General features: G+C 38.7%; 3 protein-coding genes across 3 annotated transcripts in view; 2 read left to right on the top strand and 1 right to left on the bottom strand.

Annotated features, from left to right (window-relative positions):
- LOC311301520 (uncharacterized protein) overlaps nucleotides 1-17,942 on the bottom strand; it is a 402,121-nt gene that overhangs the window by 319,319 nt on the left and 64,860 nt on the right. The gene's annotated exons all lie outside the window — the stretch shown is intronic.
- LOC311306851 (uncharacterized protein) lies at nucleotides 7,155-10,824 on the top strand. Its single transcript, XM_084435440.1, has 5 exons — nucleotides 7,155-7,188; nucleotides 9,453-9,837; nucleotides 9,920-9,985; nucleotides 10,087-10,155; nucleotides 10,275-10,824. The coding sequence occupies exons 2-5, from the start codon at nucleotides 9,515-9,517 to the stop codon at nucleotides 10,432-10,434; spliced, it is 618 nt and encodes a 205-aa protein (XP_084291566.1). The 5' UTR covers nucleotides 7,155-7,188; nucleotides 9,453-9,514; the 3' UTR covers nucleotides 10,435-10,824.
- LOC311301401 (uncharacterized protein) overlaps nucleotides 12,048-17,942 on the top strand; it is a 40,274-nt gene continuing 34,379 nt past the window's right edge. The window contains exon 1 of the mRNA XM_084426463.1: nucleotides 12,048-12,139. The gene's annotated coding sequence lies outside the window, so the exon portion shown is untranslated. The remainder of the gene's footprint in view (nucleotides 12,140-17,942) is intronic.

The following is a 17,942-nucleotide window of genomic DNA, read 5'->3' on the forward strand; positions in this document are numbered from 1 at the left end:
AACTTTGACTCACAATAGTCACATCCATGTGATCGGCCTCTTACAACGAACACACTGCTGAAGTTTAATCAAGATCAGTTAATGTATGCAGAAGTTATAACACACTTCCTGTTTCCATTATTCGCCATAAATTCGTTTCCTCGCCACGGCCAAACCGTTCGAGATATCAAAAATCCGTCCGCAATTTAGCATCCTCAATGTCTTGACTTCATGCTGACCGAGTTTGGAGCCGATTGGATGAATTCCCTAGGAGGAGTACATTAAATTCCACAGCATGCGTTTCCAAACAACCCATAATAGCCGACTTCCTGTTGGGCTGGCGTAAAACTTAGAGCACGAAAGTTGTTCGGCCCGATGAGATCTATATCTGTTCCGAGTTTCATATTATTATATGCAAGTGTGTTTGATTTATGGACAAGTGTTCGGATTCCGTTCCAGGGGGCGCTGTTGAGCCCCCCTGCCACGCCCGGGTACCAGCTTCAGCCCGGCCCTAATGGCCGCAGGTTCTGACCTGTGTGCAAAGTTTCATGAGTTTTTGAGCACGTTAAAGGCCCCAAAAGCCCCCGAACCCTTGAACAACAATAATAATAATAATAATAATAATAATAAATATAGCTGCGAGCAGCGATTACGGGCCCAAGCCGGTGGCACCGCAACCCCGGTGCCTTTAGTTACCTAAAGGCACCGGGGTGGCGGTACCGCTGGCTTTGGCCCTCCATCGCTGCTCGCAGCTATATTTATATATATATATATATATATATATATATGTATATATATATATATATATATTGTTCAAAAGTTTGGGGTCAGTAAGATTTTTAATGTTTTTAGGAGAAGTCTCTTCTGCTCACCAAGGCTGCATTTATTGATTAAAAATACAAACAAAAACAGTAATATTGTGAAATATTATTCCAATTTAAAACAGCTGTTTTCAATTTTAAAATATTTTACATAGTAATTCATTTCTGTGATCAAAGTTGAGTTTTCAGCATCATTACTCCAGTCTTCAGTGTCACATGATCCTTCAGAAATCATACTAATATGATGATTGATGCTCAATAAATATTCATTATTATTTTCAATGTTGAAAACAGTTGTGTACAGATTTTTTTTTTTTTTCAAAATGCTTTGATGAATGTAAAGTTCAAAAGAACAGCATATATTTCAAATATATATATTTTTAACATTATAAATGTCTTTACTGTAACTGTTGATCAGTTTAACTCATCCTTCATAAATAAAAGTACTGATTTATTTTATTTCTTTCCCCCAAAAATAAAATTTTAATTATTACTAACCACAAACTTTTGAGCGGTAGTGTTTAACGTTACAAAAGCTTTAGATTTCAGATAAATGCTGTTCTTTTGAACTTTCTATTCATCAAAGACTGTACACAACTGTTTTCGACATTTAAAATAATAATGAATGTTTCTTGAGTATCAATCATCATATTAGAATAATTTCTGAAGGATCATGTGACAGTGACGACTGGAGTAATGATGCTGAAAACTCAGCTTTGATCACAGGAATAAATAACAGTTTAAAATATATTAAAATAGAAAGCACCTGTTTTAAATTGGAGTACTATTTTACAATATTACTGTTTTTGTTTGTATTTTTAATCAAATAAATGCAGCCTTGGTGAGCAGAAGAAACTTCTCTGTTATGTGCGCGCCACAGACTGCACGCACGTCCGCTTAGAGTTCCGCCTTTTGCCTTCCGTCAATATTACGTTATTAGAAAAATATTTTTTTAGAGAATCGATTTTTTGACATTTGTGAATCGATTCAGAATCGTCCACGTCCGCATCGCGATGCATCTAAGAATCAATTTTTTCTCCCACCCCTAGATTTCATGCAACAGGTTAATAAACAGTTACAATTAAGTCACTTACATTTTAGATGCAATGTTGACTGTTTTTGTTCTGTTTCAGCAGCGAAAATAGTTAAACAAAGATCACGGCAGAACCATCACGCATCACGTGTTTTCTCATAACTGAACGATTCAGCATTTTTAACGAATCGGTTAACTCAAAGATTGAATGATCAATCCATAAACATCTGTCTTAATCATGATCGACTCATTCGAACGAATCGTTTGAACGAATGAATCAATGACTCGCTTATTAAGATGGATGCCTGGCGACACCTAATGGCGGTTTAGTGTTGTTTAAAAGCATCATTCTTTCCCACATGTGTGTGATTTGTGTGTGCAACATTATCATTATTTTTCTTTCACTATTATATTAGCGATTTAAAAGCACCCACTCGTGTCACACGTCGATTAACCGGTGGGAAAATATCCTCAGACACATACCTAATAAATGTATATTTAAATACAATATTGGCCTACCTGGTAAAAAGTTTTATATACTATTTTGATGTCCTTTTGGACACAAGAGGGCAGTATAGCCCTATGTTTGCTTTTTTGTTGAACCAAATAGCACTAAATAGCCTGTTTTTAACTTTTTCATTCTTCTTGAATTGCAAAAACAGAATAAAATGGGTTTAGTTGTGATATTTGTATACTTTTATATAGAAATAAATGGTATATAATTACATTTTTAGAAGATTTTTACTTTAATCCCTCGCCATAGCAAAACCGTTTGAGATATTTATTATCCATTCACAATTTAGCATATTTAATGTAGTTTCATCATGTTGAAAAAGTTTGGTACGAATAAAATAAATAGTTTAAGAGGAGTGGCTAAAAATTCAGAGGCTGATTTTGCAAAAAAATTCACATTCAGACCAAAATATCTGACTTCCTGATGGCCAGAGCTATTGAATGTAAATTAGAAAGTTGTCCGGCTTGATGAGAACAATATACAAACTATTTTTTCTTTACTGTAGTTAAAAGTAACCCCCCCACTTTTGTCAAAAGCATGTTGAAAGTGACACACTTCCTGCTGCCAGTTGGTGGCGCTATAACTTTGACTCACAATAGCTACATCCATCTGATCGGCCTCTTACCACGAACACACTGCTGAAGTTTCATCAAGATCAGTTAATGTATGCAGAAGTTATTCCACTTCCGTGTTTCTCTTTTCTCGCCATAAATTCGATTCCTCGCCACAGCCAAACCGTTCGAGATATCAAAAATCCGTCCGCAATTTAGCATCCTCAAAGTCTTGACTACATGCACACCGAGTTTGAAGGGGACACGGTGAATTTTCTAGGAGGAGTATTTCACATTCCACAGCAAGCGTTTTCCAAACAACCCATAATAGCCGACTTCCTGTTGGGCTGGCGTAAAACTTGACCGGGGTAAAGTTGTTCGGCCCGATGAGATCTATATGTGTACCGAGTTTCATATTAATTCATGCGAGCGTGTTTGATATATGAATCAAGTTTTAGAACCCCGTTCAAGGGGGCGCTGTTGAGCCCCCCAGCCACGCCCGGGTACCAGCTTCAGCCCGGCCCTGATGGCCGTGGGTTCTGACCTGTGTGCAAAGTTTCAAGAGTTTTTGAGCATGTTAAGGACCCCAAAAGCCCCTGAAACCTTGATTAACAATATAAAAGCAATAGTCAAATCCCCCCCCTCCCCTCACACACACACAGACACAGAGAGAGGGAGAGAAAATTCTTCAGAAAATCCACATTCAAACCAAAATATCTCTCTTCCTGTTGGTCGGAGATGGTTAATGTCAATTAGAAAGTTGTCCGTCTTGATGAGAACAATACACATACCAAGTTTTGTTGCTGTTGATAAAACTAACCGCCCCATTTATGACTAAAGGTGGCGCTACTGAGCCCCTCACCACGCCCGTTTCTGAAACTTTGCACATGTCTACGGGCTAATAAATGTGATGTGTCTGTCGAGTTTCATCCAATTTCAAGCATCTTAAGAGTCTCAAAAGCATCCAAAAAGAAAATTAAAGTTTGATGCGTTGCCACGGCAACAGTATCTAAGATATCAATAATCCTTTCACAGGTCTACATCTGCCGTGTGTTTACATTATACAGATAAAGTTTGAAGCAAATCGGGTAAAAATAAGAGGGTGATTTCAAAGCATTTTGAAAGTGACACACTTCTTGCTGCCAGTAGGTGGCGCTATAATTTTGACTCACAATAGTCACATCAATGTGATCAGCCTCTGACCACGAACACACTGCTGAAGTTTTATCAAGATCCGTCAATGTATGCAGAAGTTATAATACACTTCCTGTGTCCCATTATTCGCCATAAATTCGTTTCCTCGCCACAGCCAAACCGTTCGAGATATCAAAAATCCCCTGGCAATTTTTCATCCTCAATGTCTTGACTTCATGCACACAGAGTTTGGTGCTGACCGGGTGAATTCCCTAAGAGAAGTGTTTCAAATTCCTAAGCATGCATTTCCAAACAACCCTAAATAGTCGACTTCCTGTTGGGCTGGCGTAAAACTTAGAGCATGAAAGTTGTGCGGCCCGATGAGATCTATATGTGTACCGAGTTTCATATTATTACATGCAAGCGTGTTTGATTTATGGACCAAGTTTTCGGACCCTGTTCCAGGGGGCGCTGTCGAGCCCCCCTGCCACGCCCGGGTACCAGCTTCAGCCCGGCCCTGATGGCCGCGGGTTCTGACTCGTGTGCAAAGTTTCAAGAGTTTTTGAGCATGTTAAGGGCCCCAAAAATGCCTAAATAGTCGTAAGAAAAATAATAATAATAATCCTACCGAAAACAATAGGGCCTTCGCCCTTTCAGGGCTTGGGCCCTAATAATAATAATAATCCTAACGAAAACAATAGGGCTCTGCGCCCTTTCAGGGCTTGGGCCCTAATAATAATAAATAATCCTACCGGAAACAATAGGGCCTTCGCCCTTTCAGGGCTTGGGCCCTAATAAACAGAGCAATTCCAAGAGGGTCCTCACACCATCGGTGCTCGGGCCCTAAATATCTTAATTTGTGTTCCCAAGATGAACGAAGGTCTTACGGGGTTGGAACAACATGAGGGAGAGTAATTACTGACAGAATTTTCATTTTTGGGTGAACTAACCCTTTAAGTGATGAATCTCTTAAAATCATTCTAGAGTTTATAACAGTAAGAGTTTATATTTACCTAAGAGATGGAAAGAAGCTGTAATAATTCCCAATAAAAAAACAGGTAAAGATCCAAGTATTCCTTTAAACTACAGACCGATAGCATTAACATGTCACATCTAGGTAAAGTCATGGAAAAAATGATTACAGATCGAGAATAATGCTTTTTCCCCATATCAAAATGGTTTTAGACATGGAAAGGGTACAATGGACTCAATTATTAATTTGGAGGAGGGTTTGTTGATAAAATTAGATAAAATTGGAATAGACAGAAAATTATATAATTGGATTAAAGGTGCATTGCGCAACTTTTCATGTTAAAAATACCCGTTTTCTAACCCATACATGCTTAAACAATTGCCTGATGGGCTGACTGAGCCCTTCTCTGATCACTGCGATTGCCTCTATAATCCTGTACAGTCAAATAAATAAGAGGGATTCGGGTCGGAATCTGAGACTGGGCGTGACGTCATGCGCGTTCACGGCACGCTCATATGTCTGGCAGGTTTGTGTATGCGCCGACGCCGCCATTCTCCGTAGAAAATGGATTCTAAGAGACCGGCTTGTAGTTCATTTCAAACACCAACGCAAACTCCACGTAAGATAAAAAAAAAAAGAGAACTTTTGTCTAGTGCAACCAAAAGGTCCAAATTGGAGTCAGACAGGCGTCGGGGTAAGACGAGAGTAAACATAGGGAAGGCTTTCAACAAATGGAGAGATCTCCGGTCTGCTCTAGGGCTCAAACGGGATCCTCAGTTGGCTTTTTTCTTGATAAAAAGGTAAGATATATCCCATTCTCTAATGTCTGATACGGCCAATAATGACAATAAATGACGATCCATAAAATGTGTAATGCTTTAGCGTAAGCTAGATAAATGTACAATCGGAATAGGTTTTACTAACTTACCATTGTCAGTGATCAGGTTCAGAATGATTGTGATATAAAATGCTGATATATAAGGTAGATACTTAGACACAAATTTTGAGCAAATTACTGCTTAATTACGATGTATTGCTATTGGAATATGCTACTTAGCTGATCAATAAAACAGGCTAAACCCCCGCAAATCTTCGGCGGATTAGCCTGTTTGGCTTTTATGGTAACGTCATAGTGCCACTTGATTGTTTATTACCTTGAGACATTTGGGTGTACTTTGTTGACCGAATGTGTATGGTATGGTATCATGATTACAATTTTGAGCTTTTACAAAGTTATAACTTATATTGTTCATGAACGTGTTTCCATAATAATAGTCATAAGTGGATACAGTAAACACATAACACAGTTCAACATGGAGATAGATGGGAATAAAAAACGAAGTTTTCTACTACCCCCATTTTTTCCCTCACACATAAGTGTGTTATTTACTCAATTGCCTTTCCTTTCACATATTTTAAATTACTTGCAGATTTAAAACTTTATTACCTCTGAAGACATTATGATTGTAAACAAAAGATTTGTGCGGCTGATGCTCCTTGGGTTATGACCAGCTCGAGCTCGTGCAAGCGTGCGTGTGCGTGTGGTCCGTGAGCGTGCACACCTCTGGTTGCAGTTTCGCTTGCCGCCAGAGGGGGCGTAGTTCTGCGAAAACTCAGACTCTCGCGCAATGCACCTTTAAAGAGTTTTTAATTGAAAGAAATATTAAAGTAAAGATATATGGGTGGGTGACGTGACATGGCAGTTTTGCTGTCTTCAGTGTCAAACATGTATGAATACAAAATATATTTGCCAAAAACCTTCTCAATATTGTGCAGAACATTATGCTTTATGTGAACATATTCAACATTAAAACAGTTCATAACTAATTTTTTCAGAATTTTCAACCAAACATAACAAAACTCATATGGTGTGACTGTCCGGCACTTGTTTCTCAAAGTGAGAACTTGAATAAAACTAAAAAAAATAAATGCAAAAATTCTCAAAAAAATACAGAAAAATAATACAGATGTCTATTTGTGAGCCTACTCTTTTCAAAGTCCAAGCATAATGTTTTGAGTCAGTTCTAATCAAAAAAATGTTATCACACAAATCAAAATCATATGGTGTGACACTATTTTGGGATATTTGAACGGGCAACTGTTTTGACACCCTTGGGAAGGAGAGGACCTTCTTCAGCAGTGTTGTACAGAACTAGCAGTGTATTGCTACTGTTCAACCTGAGGTGAGTCATCATTTTTATTTTTACAATAAATCAGATCTTGTTGGCACTCCAGATCCAGATGTCTTTTGGTGTGACACATTTTTTTATAAAAATGCAAAAGAAATGTTATTATTTTGTCATAATTATATGTAAATCTATGCTGCTTTGTTATAGCTAGCATGTTGTTAGTATGCTAATGTGTAGCTACAAGACTCAAGGTTGTGCTAAGTGCAGAAAACATCATATGGTGTGACACTTCATCATATGGTGTGACATGTCTGCCTGTCACGCCATATGATTTGATTGTCACACCATATGATATGAATTGTAATTCCCTGCATATATAACAATAAATAACAAAGTCCAATGTATGTTTTGTCCTTTTAAACATTTATTTGGGTCCATCATCACATAAAAGCTGTAATTATCCACCATCGATTGTGTTTAGTTTAGTTTAGTTTTATTCGGTGATACAGATTTCTAGTTCATCAGACAGACCACTTCACAGAAACCTTAGAATGCTGTTTAAGTCTAAACAATGTTGTCTTCATCTCAAACCATACATTTCCTTTTCTTTTGTCAACTTGAGGCAGATAACGATGACAAGTGCAGAGAAGACAAAGAGATACAGGGAGAGAGTGAATTCAGACCCTGCAAAGAGAGAGGAGGTGCTGAGGAAAAGAAAAGAAAAGTGAACAACAACTGTCTGTTTCCAGGCAGATTTCTTGAAGCCTGGCAATACATGATAGCTAAAATATCATCACTGTAGGCAGTGCAACTAAGAGGAACGCAGTTAGGAAATGAAGAGAATAAACAATGTTGAACAGCTGTTAAAATGTTCACACCATTCTGTTAACAGATATCAAGAAAAGAAACAGAAAGGGGAGATGCCTAAATTTAGAATCCAGACTCTCCCACCGTCAAGAAGAGAGAAGCTGAGGGAGATATGGAGAAATTCTCAAACAAAATATAGAGCCAAAAGAAGAAATTTAAATGCATTACTCAACATGACTCCCCCAGATAACTCCATCTATGATGGAGACATCCAGGTAGACCCAGGTCAAGTCCCAGGTCCTACATCACCACCACCAAGCCCACCTACGTCACCACCACCAAGCCCACACACTGAAGAGATAAAGAAGCTGAATAAATCATTAAGGAGACTGAAGGATCAGAACAAAAGGCTCCAGAGAAAAGTCAGCAAAGAAAAGAAGAGGGCTGAGAAATATAGGAAACAAAGTGTGAGGCAAAACGTAACAAAACTAACAGTCAGAGAGAAATCCAACTTGCCAGCCAGGAAAAAGTTAAAAAATGAGAAAAAGGCTCAGGTGGAATCCTTCCTGCTGTTAGATGAAAATAGCACTGTGCTTCCTGGGAAGAAGGACACAGTAGGCAGGAACGAGAAAAGACAAAGACGAGTGCTGACTTCCTCACTAAGGGACCTTCATAAGACCTACATGCAAAAATGTGAAAAAAAAGCACCAGCTGTCCTACAGACAGTTCATAAGGTATAAACCTTTTTATGTCACAGAGGCTAGGTCCAGCGACCTGCTGGGAACATGCGAACATCTCGCTCCTAATTGATGCTCTTTCAAGCAGAGGCTTGATCACGACAAAAAGCCTGTCAGCACTGCTGTCAGGTATCACATGTGATACTGAAAATACAAAATGCATGCAACGTGCATGCATGCAAAATGCTGTTATGATGAGCCCCAACCTGCTGGACCACAACCCAGCTGACACTGCAACATGGGAGCAGTGGGAGAAGCAGGATGTTGTAGTGGGAGAGAGAAGCTACAAGAACTGGGTGAAGAAAAAGAAGAGGGGAGCTAACTGGTGTGTTCAACCAGAGGCTCAATGCAATTGCGAGTCATCAGTTAAACTGGCTTCATCAGGTGAAACAGTTCAGACACATCAAGGAGAACATCCATGCTAATGAAATGGTCTTAACACACAGACTTTTCGGAGAACTATGCATGTAAACTCAACACTGAAATTCAGGCCTTTCTTTTCGTTGGCAATAGGCAGCAGGCCACAATGCATACTGGAGTTGCCTACTCAGTTGGTGGCTCCCAGTGCTATGCCACCATTTCCTTGCGTCATGATGAGCGTGCCGTGTGGGCACACATCAAGCCAGTTATTGATGATTTCCGAAGAAGACATGAAAATGCAATCGACACCCTGCCTGTCCTCAGTGATGGGCCAGCAACCCAGTACCGGAATCGATCAAACTGCTTCCATTCCCTATGCATGGGGATTCAAGGGGGTCACCTGGAACTTTTCAGAGCGTTCCCATGGGAAGGGTGCACCTGACGGTGTGGGAGGAGTGCTGAAGCGTAAGGCAGACATGTATGTCCTCGGAGGCAGTGACCTACAAACACCAAGGGATCTGTATGAGTATTTACAAAAGTCCTCTGAAAATGTCACCATCATGTGGATTGAAGAAGAGCAGATCTCCACCATGGATGAAATGCTCCCTCCGTCAGTGCGTCCAGTGACTGGAATCAGCAGTACACACCAAGTTCTGTCTTTTGCTCCAGGAAAGATATTTTACAGAGATCTTAGTTGTTTCCGCCAGTATCCAGGGATGTGCACCTGTCACAAGCTGCACCAACTTGAGTTTGACCATGTTTTCCCTGATGAGGTGCCAGGTGACAAGACAAGTGATGAGTAAGTATTATGAGTTTCCATTCAATTATTTTCATTTTACAATAATAAATAAATACATGATTTTCTTCCTTTGACTTTGAAGTGGTGGCCCATCTGCTGAAGTGCCCTCTGTCCAACCTAGCTGGCCCACTACAGATTCCCGAGCCCAGTGAGTTTAACATATTTAGCTAACTTTAGGACATTCTGGTGATAACATTTCACAGCAAACAAACATTTCCCTGACAAATAAATCTCTTTCTTTGACTTAAGTGATGGTGGCTCTGCTACGGAGGTGCCTTCTTCCCCATCCAGCTTGCCCACTAGAGAGCCCCAAGCCCAGTCAGTGTAAACCCTACATATTTGTAAATTGGGCAAACCCAATTTGATGGAGTAGAAGCTAGTTATTGCAATCACTGCAGACAGTCGTGTCACTAACATATAAATATGTCCTTTTGAAGCTTTTCTACTCAGTTGCTGTATGCATGTGCCCAATCAAGTGCATCAATTGGAGAGGCCCAAGCTGAGGATTCAGACACCATTTCCAATGAAGGATACACGGAAGGACAGTTTGTCTTAAGTATGAGGGAAAACCATATGTGGGACAAATTGTTGCCATAAGTATGGAGGGGCTGCAGGTGAGCTGCATGAAACAACGTGGAGACAAAAATGGTTTTGTCTGGCCAAATAGGCGAGACTGCATTTATTATCAAGATCAGGAAGTTGTTTTTGGCTTATCACAACCTCAGCAAGGCAGTCGGTTTGCTACTCTCTCCAAATTTGACTGGCTAATGTACAATGGAGTCTAGATGAACTGATTTATTTGTGGATCCACTCAGCTACGCTGTATGTTCACGGTTCATATGATATAAAAAAAATTGGTTGTTTTACTTATATTAATACATATTGCATCAGTTTTGAATTTAAATGAAATTTGATACACAAACACATGTTCATATGGTTCATACAATATTAAAAATTGTTAAATATCAAATAAATCAATACAATTTGAATATTGCCTTCCAGCATTTAAGAGTGGTTAAATATTTCCTGCCATATGAGTGATCAGTACTCACCAATAAGTAGGATAATACATGGTTTGCATTGACACGTGTCGACATTATCATATGGTGTGACACTATATCATTTGGTGTGACATTCCAAATTGTGAAAATAACATACCTTTATTAATGATAAAACCTGAAAATGTTCATGGAATACATAGAAAATAGTATCAGCAAGAGTCACAAATATTTTTTTATAATTTTCTAGCAAGGTTTGTCACAATAAATAGAAAATATGTTGAAAGACCCGACGGCATAGGTCTCACATTGAGCAATGTTTTAGAAAATAATACACAAATTTAATTAATTTTCACAAAACTATAATGGATCACAGTTTAGTTATGATAAATGACTTTGATAAAGTGAGTAACTTAAGAAAGGTATAATCCATTTTCAGTTTATTTACAATTATTTTCATGTCACACCATATGACGATTGTACGCACTAATACAACAAATTGTCACATAAATTCTGATTCCAATTGAAAATTTTGAAACAACATTATGTTTCTATAAAGATGAGAGTTAGTAGAACAAAAGTCAACCATTTTTATGCCTGTTATTTGGAATTTTTGAAAAAACACTTTTTTATGGTCACTGACCCATATCAAGGAAAGGAATAATTGAGAATGGAACTCCTCATGGTAGTGTTATAAGCCCTCTGTTGTTTATTATTATGATTAATGATGTATTTGCAACAATAGTATAAATAAATCGCTGTTCGCGGATGATGGAGCTCTGTGGCTCAGAGGTAGGAATGTAGAGGATATTAATAAATATTACTAGTATAAATATTAAGAGAAAAGAAGTAAGATAATTGAAGAATTTCAGAGGAAAGGTAATCAACAATTAACATTAAAGATGATTTTACACTCAGTAGAAGGGGGTAGATTAACAATACAGTTTTTAAATAGAACAATTTAATCTATAGAATATAGATAGGCTATTAGTGGTATTATTATTAGTATCATTATCCCTGATCTCTGGAATGTGATGGGCTTTGGCTGTAGATGAGGAGCTGAACACGCAGCGACACTGAAAGCTCGAGCCCGGATTGTTCTGGGAGTTGTGATATACTGTCTCTGATCTATTGCCCACAGTAGATGGCGCTAATGCTCTTTTTAAGAATGCGAACCGCCAATAAGCCCGAAGAAGAAGAGGAAGAACTGAGAAATGCGGAAGTGACGCGTGTCGCGGAGCAAACACCGACAGCTCCAGCACTGAACCCCATTCATTTCCAGTGTTTCTGAAGCACGCTCGCTGGTAAGTTGTTGAAATTACTGTATTTTTCACTTTTAAACACTTCAGCCGTCCTCTCATGAATCTAGGCAGTAGTTGTGTTTATGTAGCCAGCTTTAGTTAGTGTTTATTGGAAAAGAATAGTTAACTGCAGCTAGCTTAGTGACCAACACTTCACTAATGTTCGCTACCAGTCAGAAATGTGTAAATTAAACCCTGAGGTCATAGTTAAATAATGTGATGTTGCACTTCAGAGTTTTTCTGTCAGCCCTGTTTACATACATGAGGTGGTCAGAATATTAGAAATACTTCTGGATATATAAAGCAAATAAGAACAGCAGCAGCAGCACCCCCACAGATAATAAGACCTCAATGCTAAAACCTGTAAATGTGTATAAAATCCTGAACTTTATAGAAAATCACAATTTATGGCTGAGCATACAGTATAATAATGCAATAAACATATAATTTGCATAATGTGTTGGATGAGCAAAATGATCATCCAGCTTCTTCCATAATGTTGTTGTGTAAGAATAACAATAGTGCTTTATGTGTGTGTGTGTGTGTGTGTGTGTGTGTGTGTGTAATATATATATATATATATATATATATATATTATCATTTAAACGTACAATATGTAAGATTTTTTTTTTGCACAGTGTGATATATTTCCTGCAGTTGTGTACTTACAATATCCCAAAGGTCTCCAAATATTTTTTATTTCAGAGAAATTCCAATTTTAAATATTGGCCCGTCCCGTAAAAAAATGTCGCAATATCCGCGCTATCCTCGGTTTCCGCTCGTACTGCCATGGACATGACGTAACCATGGCGACAGACGTGGACAACCACGTAGTGCGTAACGTTTAGCGGCACGCTGTTCTTGTTTCGTTCAAACGATCTGTATGTTATTATAATGTTGATCTAGATTACTGCTAGTTTCATATTGCAAATAAACTAACACATAGAATAACATTTAACTTTCACCACACTCAAATGCAGTTTAGTGTGATAAGTGTAACGTTAGACCCAGTGAAACAGCGCTGCGTTTCCTCAAGTTTAATTCGTCTGATGAACTGACCTGTGTGAGCAGTAATTCTGCACTTGCGTGTAGTTCGGTAGAAGGAAATGTCCTTATTGCTTTATATCCGCGGGACTTGTGTGTGATATCTGTCTATTATTAGTAATCGTGACCTGATTCATAGCACAGTCATGATAAAAAACATGAATGTTTTCACTCATCCATTAACATTATTAGATCCATCAGCTTGACATCATTCAGCTCGTCACTGCGTCATCAACCTACGCCTTTGTTATTGTAAGAGGTTAGCGACCCCTAGCGGTGAATTTTTTTTACATATTGTAGCTTTAATTTAAAATTATGTACTTCAGAAATCATTCTAATATGATGATCAAGAAACATTTCTCATTATTATCAATGTTGAAGATTATTTTATTTTTTTCATTTGTGCTGCATTCGACACTATAGATCATCAAATACTCTTAGATCGACTACAAAATTAGCCCATGACCATATCAGCCCGGTTCTGTCAACACTGCACTGGCTCCCTATTAAACATCGCATACATTTTAAAATATTGCTGATTACTTACAAAGCACTAAATGGTTTAGCTCCGCAGTGCTTGAGCGAGCTCTTAACGCATTATAGTCCTTCACGTCTATTGCGATCTCAAAATTACGGCCAGTTGATAACGCTGCAACTGAATCTCTCTCAGTTTACTGTTAGTGTTCCGTATAAAAAAAACTTTTATATGAAAAACATAGCTATAGTTATACTTAGTTATACTTTTAACATAGCTAAAAGCGGACTCGCCATGCTTAGAGTGAACCCTTGGTGTTTCTAGCTGATATGATCCTAGTGATCTGTTGGGTTTATATTCAGTGAGCATATCTGCAATATATTGAGGTCCTAGGCCATTGAATGATTTATATACCAGTAATAATACTTTAAAATCAATCTTAAATCTAACTGGGAGTAAAGACCTGAGGACTGGTGTGATATGTTCATATGTTCTGGTTCTGCTCAGCGTTCTGTATGAGCTGCAACTGTCTTATGGTCTTTTTGGGAAGGCCAGTGAGGAGTCCATTACAATAATCCACCCTGCTGTTGATGAAAGCATGAACAAGTTTCTCTAGGTCTTGTCTGGAAACAAAGCATCTAATTTTGCAATATTTGTCAGATGATAGTATGCTGATTTAGTTATTGCTTTGATATGACTACTGAAACTAAGGTCTGACTCTAGTGTCACACCAAGATTCCTGACTTGGGGCCCTATTTTAACGATCTGAAACGCAAGTGTCAAAGCGCAAGTAACTTTGTGGGCGGGTCTCGACGCTGTTGCTATTTTCCCGGCGGGATAAACGACTCCTGCGCCCGGTGCAAATCTAAAATGGGTTGGTCTGAAGTAGCTTCATTATTCATAGGTGTGGTTTGGGCGTAACGTGAAATAAACCAATCAGAGCATCATCTCACATTCCCTTTAAGAGCAGACGCACTTTTTCCTTGGCGTATTGCTATTATAACGGCGGATTTGCCAGGCGCGCGCCAGGAGAGGTTCACAGCCGAGGAGAGCAACGCTCTCGTCACGGCCGTAAAAGAGAGAGAAGTGACATTGGGGATTGAGAAACACACCCAAGTTAGCTTCGGTTAAACAGGTACTGTATATAATAATGTAGGTAAATGTGTAAGCTAGATGTATGCTTTTATAATAAATTATCTATCTATCTATCTATCTATCTATCTATCTATCTATCTATCGTTTGTAATAATATGATTTGCAAAAATGAAAACTGCTGCTTCTGTGTAGATTAGAGAATCAAAGTGTATGCACGTTGTGCACGCTATACATTATGGTCAAGCATGCGCCCTTAAAATAGCATAATGAACAACATGCAACGCGCCACTGGCTTTAGACAAGGTTTTTTCTGGCCAGTGGCGCAATTGTTTTATGGAACAGTAAAATAGCACCAGGGATTGTTTGCGCTGGAACACGCCTCCTTTTTTGCGCTGAACCGCCCCCCGGGAGCGCAAGTTCATTCCCTAGTTTAGCGACGTGCTTCTGTGGAGGGAAAAGCGCGCTTCGCGCGGGTGCAAAATAGGAATGAAACATGCGTCGCTGTACAAAGTCAATTGCGCTGGGTGCAAGATAGGGCCCTTGATGTTTAGTTGTTTGACCCCTAGAGTGAAGGTATGTGTTCACCTTGAGAACTTCATCTTTGTTTCCAAACGCAATGACTTCAGTTTTGTCTTTGTTTAACTGAAGAAAGTTTTGACACATCCAACTGTTGACTTCGTCAATGCATTGGCACAGGTAGTCAATGGGGCTTTAATCATTAGGCGATAGAGCTGATGTGTAGAGCTGATGTGTAGAGCTTAGGCGATAGAGTAGATCTGTGTGTCGTCTGCATAGCTGTGGAAAGAGATTTGGTTCTTTCTCATTATTTGGCTCATTGGGAGCATATACAGGTTGAACAGGAGTGGTGCAAGAATTGAGCCTTGAGGGACTCCGCATGTCATGGATGTCCACTCAGACTTATGATCTCCTATACTCACATAATAACCTCTCCCATCTAAGTATGACCTGAACCATTTTAGGACTATCCCAGAAAGCCCCACCCAGTTTTCCAGCCTGTCAAGAAGTATGTTATGATCGACAGTGTCGAATGCAGCACTGAAGTCGAGTAGTACCAGCACTGATCATTTTCCTGAGTCAGTATTGAAGCGAATATCGTTTATTATCTTTATGAGCGCTGTCTCTGTGCTGTGGTGCACACACTTTTGAAAAAAGATGTGGGAAGTGTGTCAATAGCGCATGTTGATGTTTTAAGGTGCTGTACGGTTTCTTCCAAAATTTTGCCATCAATTTCTTTTGAAATCAGACATAGTAACTACTTTCACAGGTGGTTTGATCTGTCTGACCCCAGAGCAACTCAAGGATGTGCTGATCACCTTTCTGATATTATTGATTTTCTCAGAGAAGAAAGAAGCAAACTCACTGCACTTGCTGTCTGAGAGCATTTCACTGGGAATCTGGCTTGGAGGGTTTGTCAGTCTCTCTACAGTAGCAAAAAGAGTGCGTGTGTTGTTTAAATTACTGTTTATAATATTTGAGAAGAAAGTCTGTCTAGCTTTGCCTAGTTCCATATTGAAAGCATGGATGCTGTCTTTGTAGATGTTATAATGGACTACAAGTTTTGTCTTGCGCCACATGCGCTCTGCTTTTCTGCATTGTCTTTTCATATTTTGCACTTCTGTTGAGTTTCTCCAAGGTGCTTTTTGTCTGCCACTCTTCAGATTTGAGATAACAGACTTGATTACAGTTCTGTAAAGTCCTCAGCAAAGACTGGAGAGTATTTTGGAGGCCTGTAAATAATAAGTAAAATGCGTGGAGCACCTTTTAACCCAGATATTCGAAAGACGGGTAATTCCCAAATGATATTTGCTTACATTGATAGATATCTTTAAAAAGAGCAGCTAGACCTCTCTTAACAGCTCTGCAGACACTCATAAAAGTAAAGTTAGGAGGGGATGCTTCATTGATAGGGGTGGGAATCTCTAGGCACCTCACGATTCGATTCGATTACGATTCAGAGGGTAACGATTATCGATTATTAACTTTTTTTTTTTTTTTTTTTTTACTTGGTACTTTTAAAGCAAAGTATTTATGATGACCAAAAATGAACTTGCTTCCATCTTCCTATATTAATTTTATTAATAAAACAAATGGAAGTGATTTGAACATTGCAAAGAACCAACAGGAAAATAAATGTGTGCCTGTGCTAGCAGCATACTTGTAGTAAATTAATACAAACTTCAGCATCTGAATCTCTAGCATTTAATAGACTTCTAACCAACATACTCTTGTTATTTCCAATGAGCAATATAATCCTTCAGACAAAAAAACATTTTGCTGTAGCAAAATCACAAACAGTTTTTGTTCAAAAATTTAGAATGATGTACCAGCAGCTCTCATATAATGCTTGTGGACTTACGCATATTCTGAATAATTAGTAACATACAAAGCCGCTCTTATACACAACTAAACAATAAAGAGTTATGACTTGAAATGTTTGCTGTATACCACAATCAAAAACAGCTTATACAAAAAAAGTGAATGAACATCTGCAGAGAGCACAGTCAAAATGTAACTTTTTGTGACTGGCATTGCACATATTGCAGGGCAGTATAACATAGCAGGCTATAACAGGTCGGTTTACAGCATATTGATGTGAAAACTAAATACTGAAAGCAGCTTTCATACAAAAAATACTAAATAGGTAACAATGAAATTGCCAATTTTCCATACGTTAGCTTTTAACGAAGAGGGTGCTGTTCGAATTTGGTGCTGAGCCATCATGCGTCTGTTATGTGCGCGAGTCTGTTATGTGCGCGCCACAGACTGCATGCGCACTGTACGTCCGCTCTGCCTTTTGCGTTCCGTCAATATTACATTATTTGAAAAAAAAAAAAAACATTTTTTTTTGAGAATCGATTTTTTTATATTTGTGAATCGATTCAGAATCGTCCACGTCCGCATCGCGATGCATCTAAGAATCGATTTTTTTCTCCCTCCCCTATTCATTGAGGACTGTTGCACTGCAGCTGTCTTATAGCCAGGTTTCATTTAGAAGCATAAAATCCAGGTTGTTTGTGGTTAACCCTCTGGGGACCAAGCTGTTTTTGGGGCCCTTGAGATGTTCTGACATGCTCTGACATTTGTGCTTATTTCAGTTATTTATAAACATGTTAATGGCAAAGGTGTAAATTCACTCTATATAGCACAAACAGGCCTACCATAATATGCGAG

Source organism: Rutilus rutilus (assembly GCF_951802725.1).
Source record: "Rutilus rutilus genome assembly, chromosome: 1".
Classification (NCBI taxonomy): Eukaryota; Metazoa; Chordata; class Actinopteri; order Cypriniformes; family Leuciscidae; genus Rutilus; species Rutilus rutilus.

What these genes read in the sequence shown, in the direction of transcription:
- LOC311306851 (XM_084435440.1), top strand. Translation starts at nt 9,515, where the DNA reads ATGTATGTCCTCGGAGGCAGTGACCTACAAACACCAAGGGATCTGTAT. An exon ending in ACTACAGATTCCCGAGCCCA is followed by an intron (nt 9,986 to 10,086) that starts GTGAGTTTAACA and finishes CTTTGACTTAAG; the next exon opens with TGATGGTGGCTCTGCTACGG. An exon ending in ACTAGAGAGCCCCAAGCCCA is followed by an intron (nt 10,156 to 10,274) that starts GTCAGTGTAAAC and finishes GTCCTTTTGAAG; the next exon opens with CTTTTCTACTCAGTTGCTGT.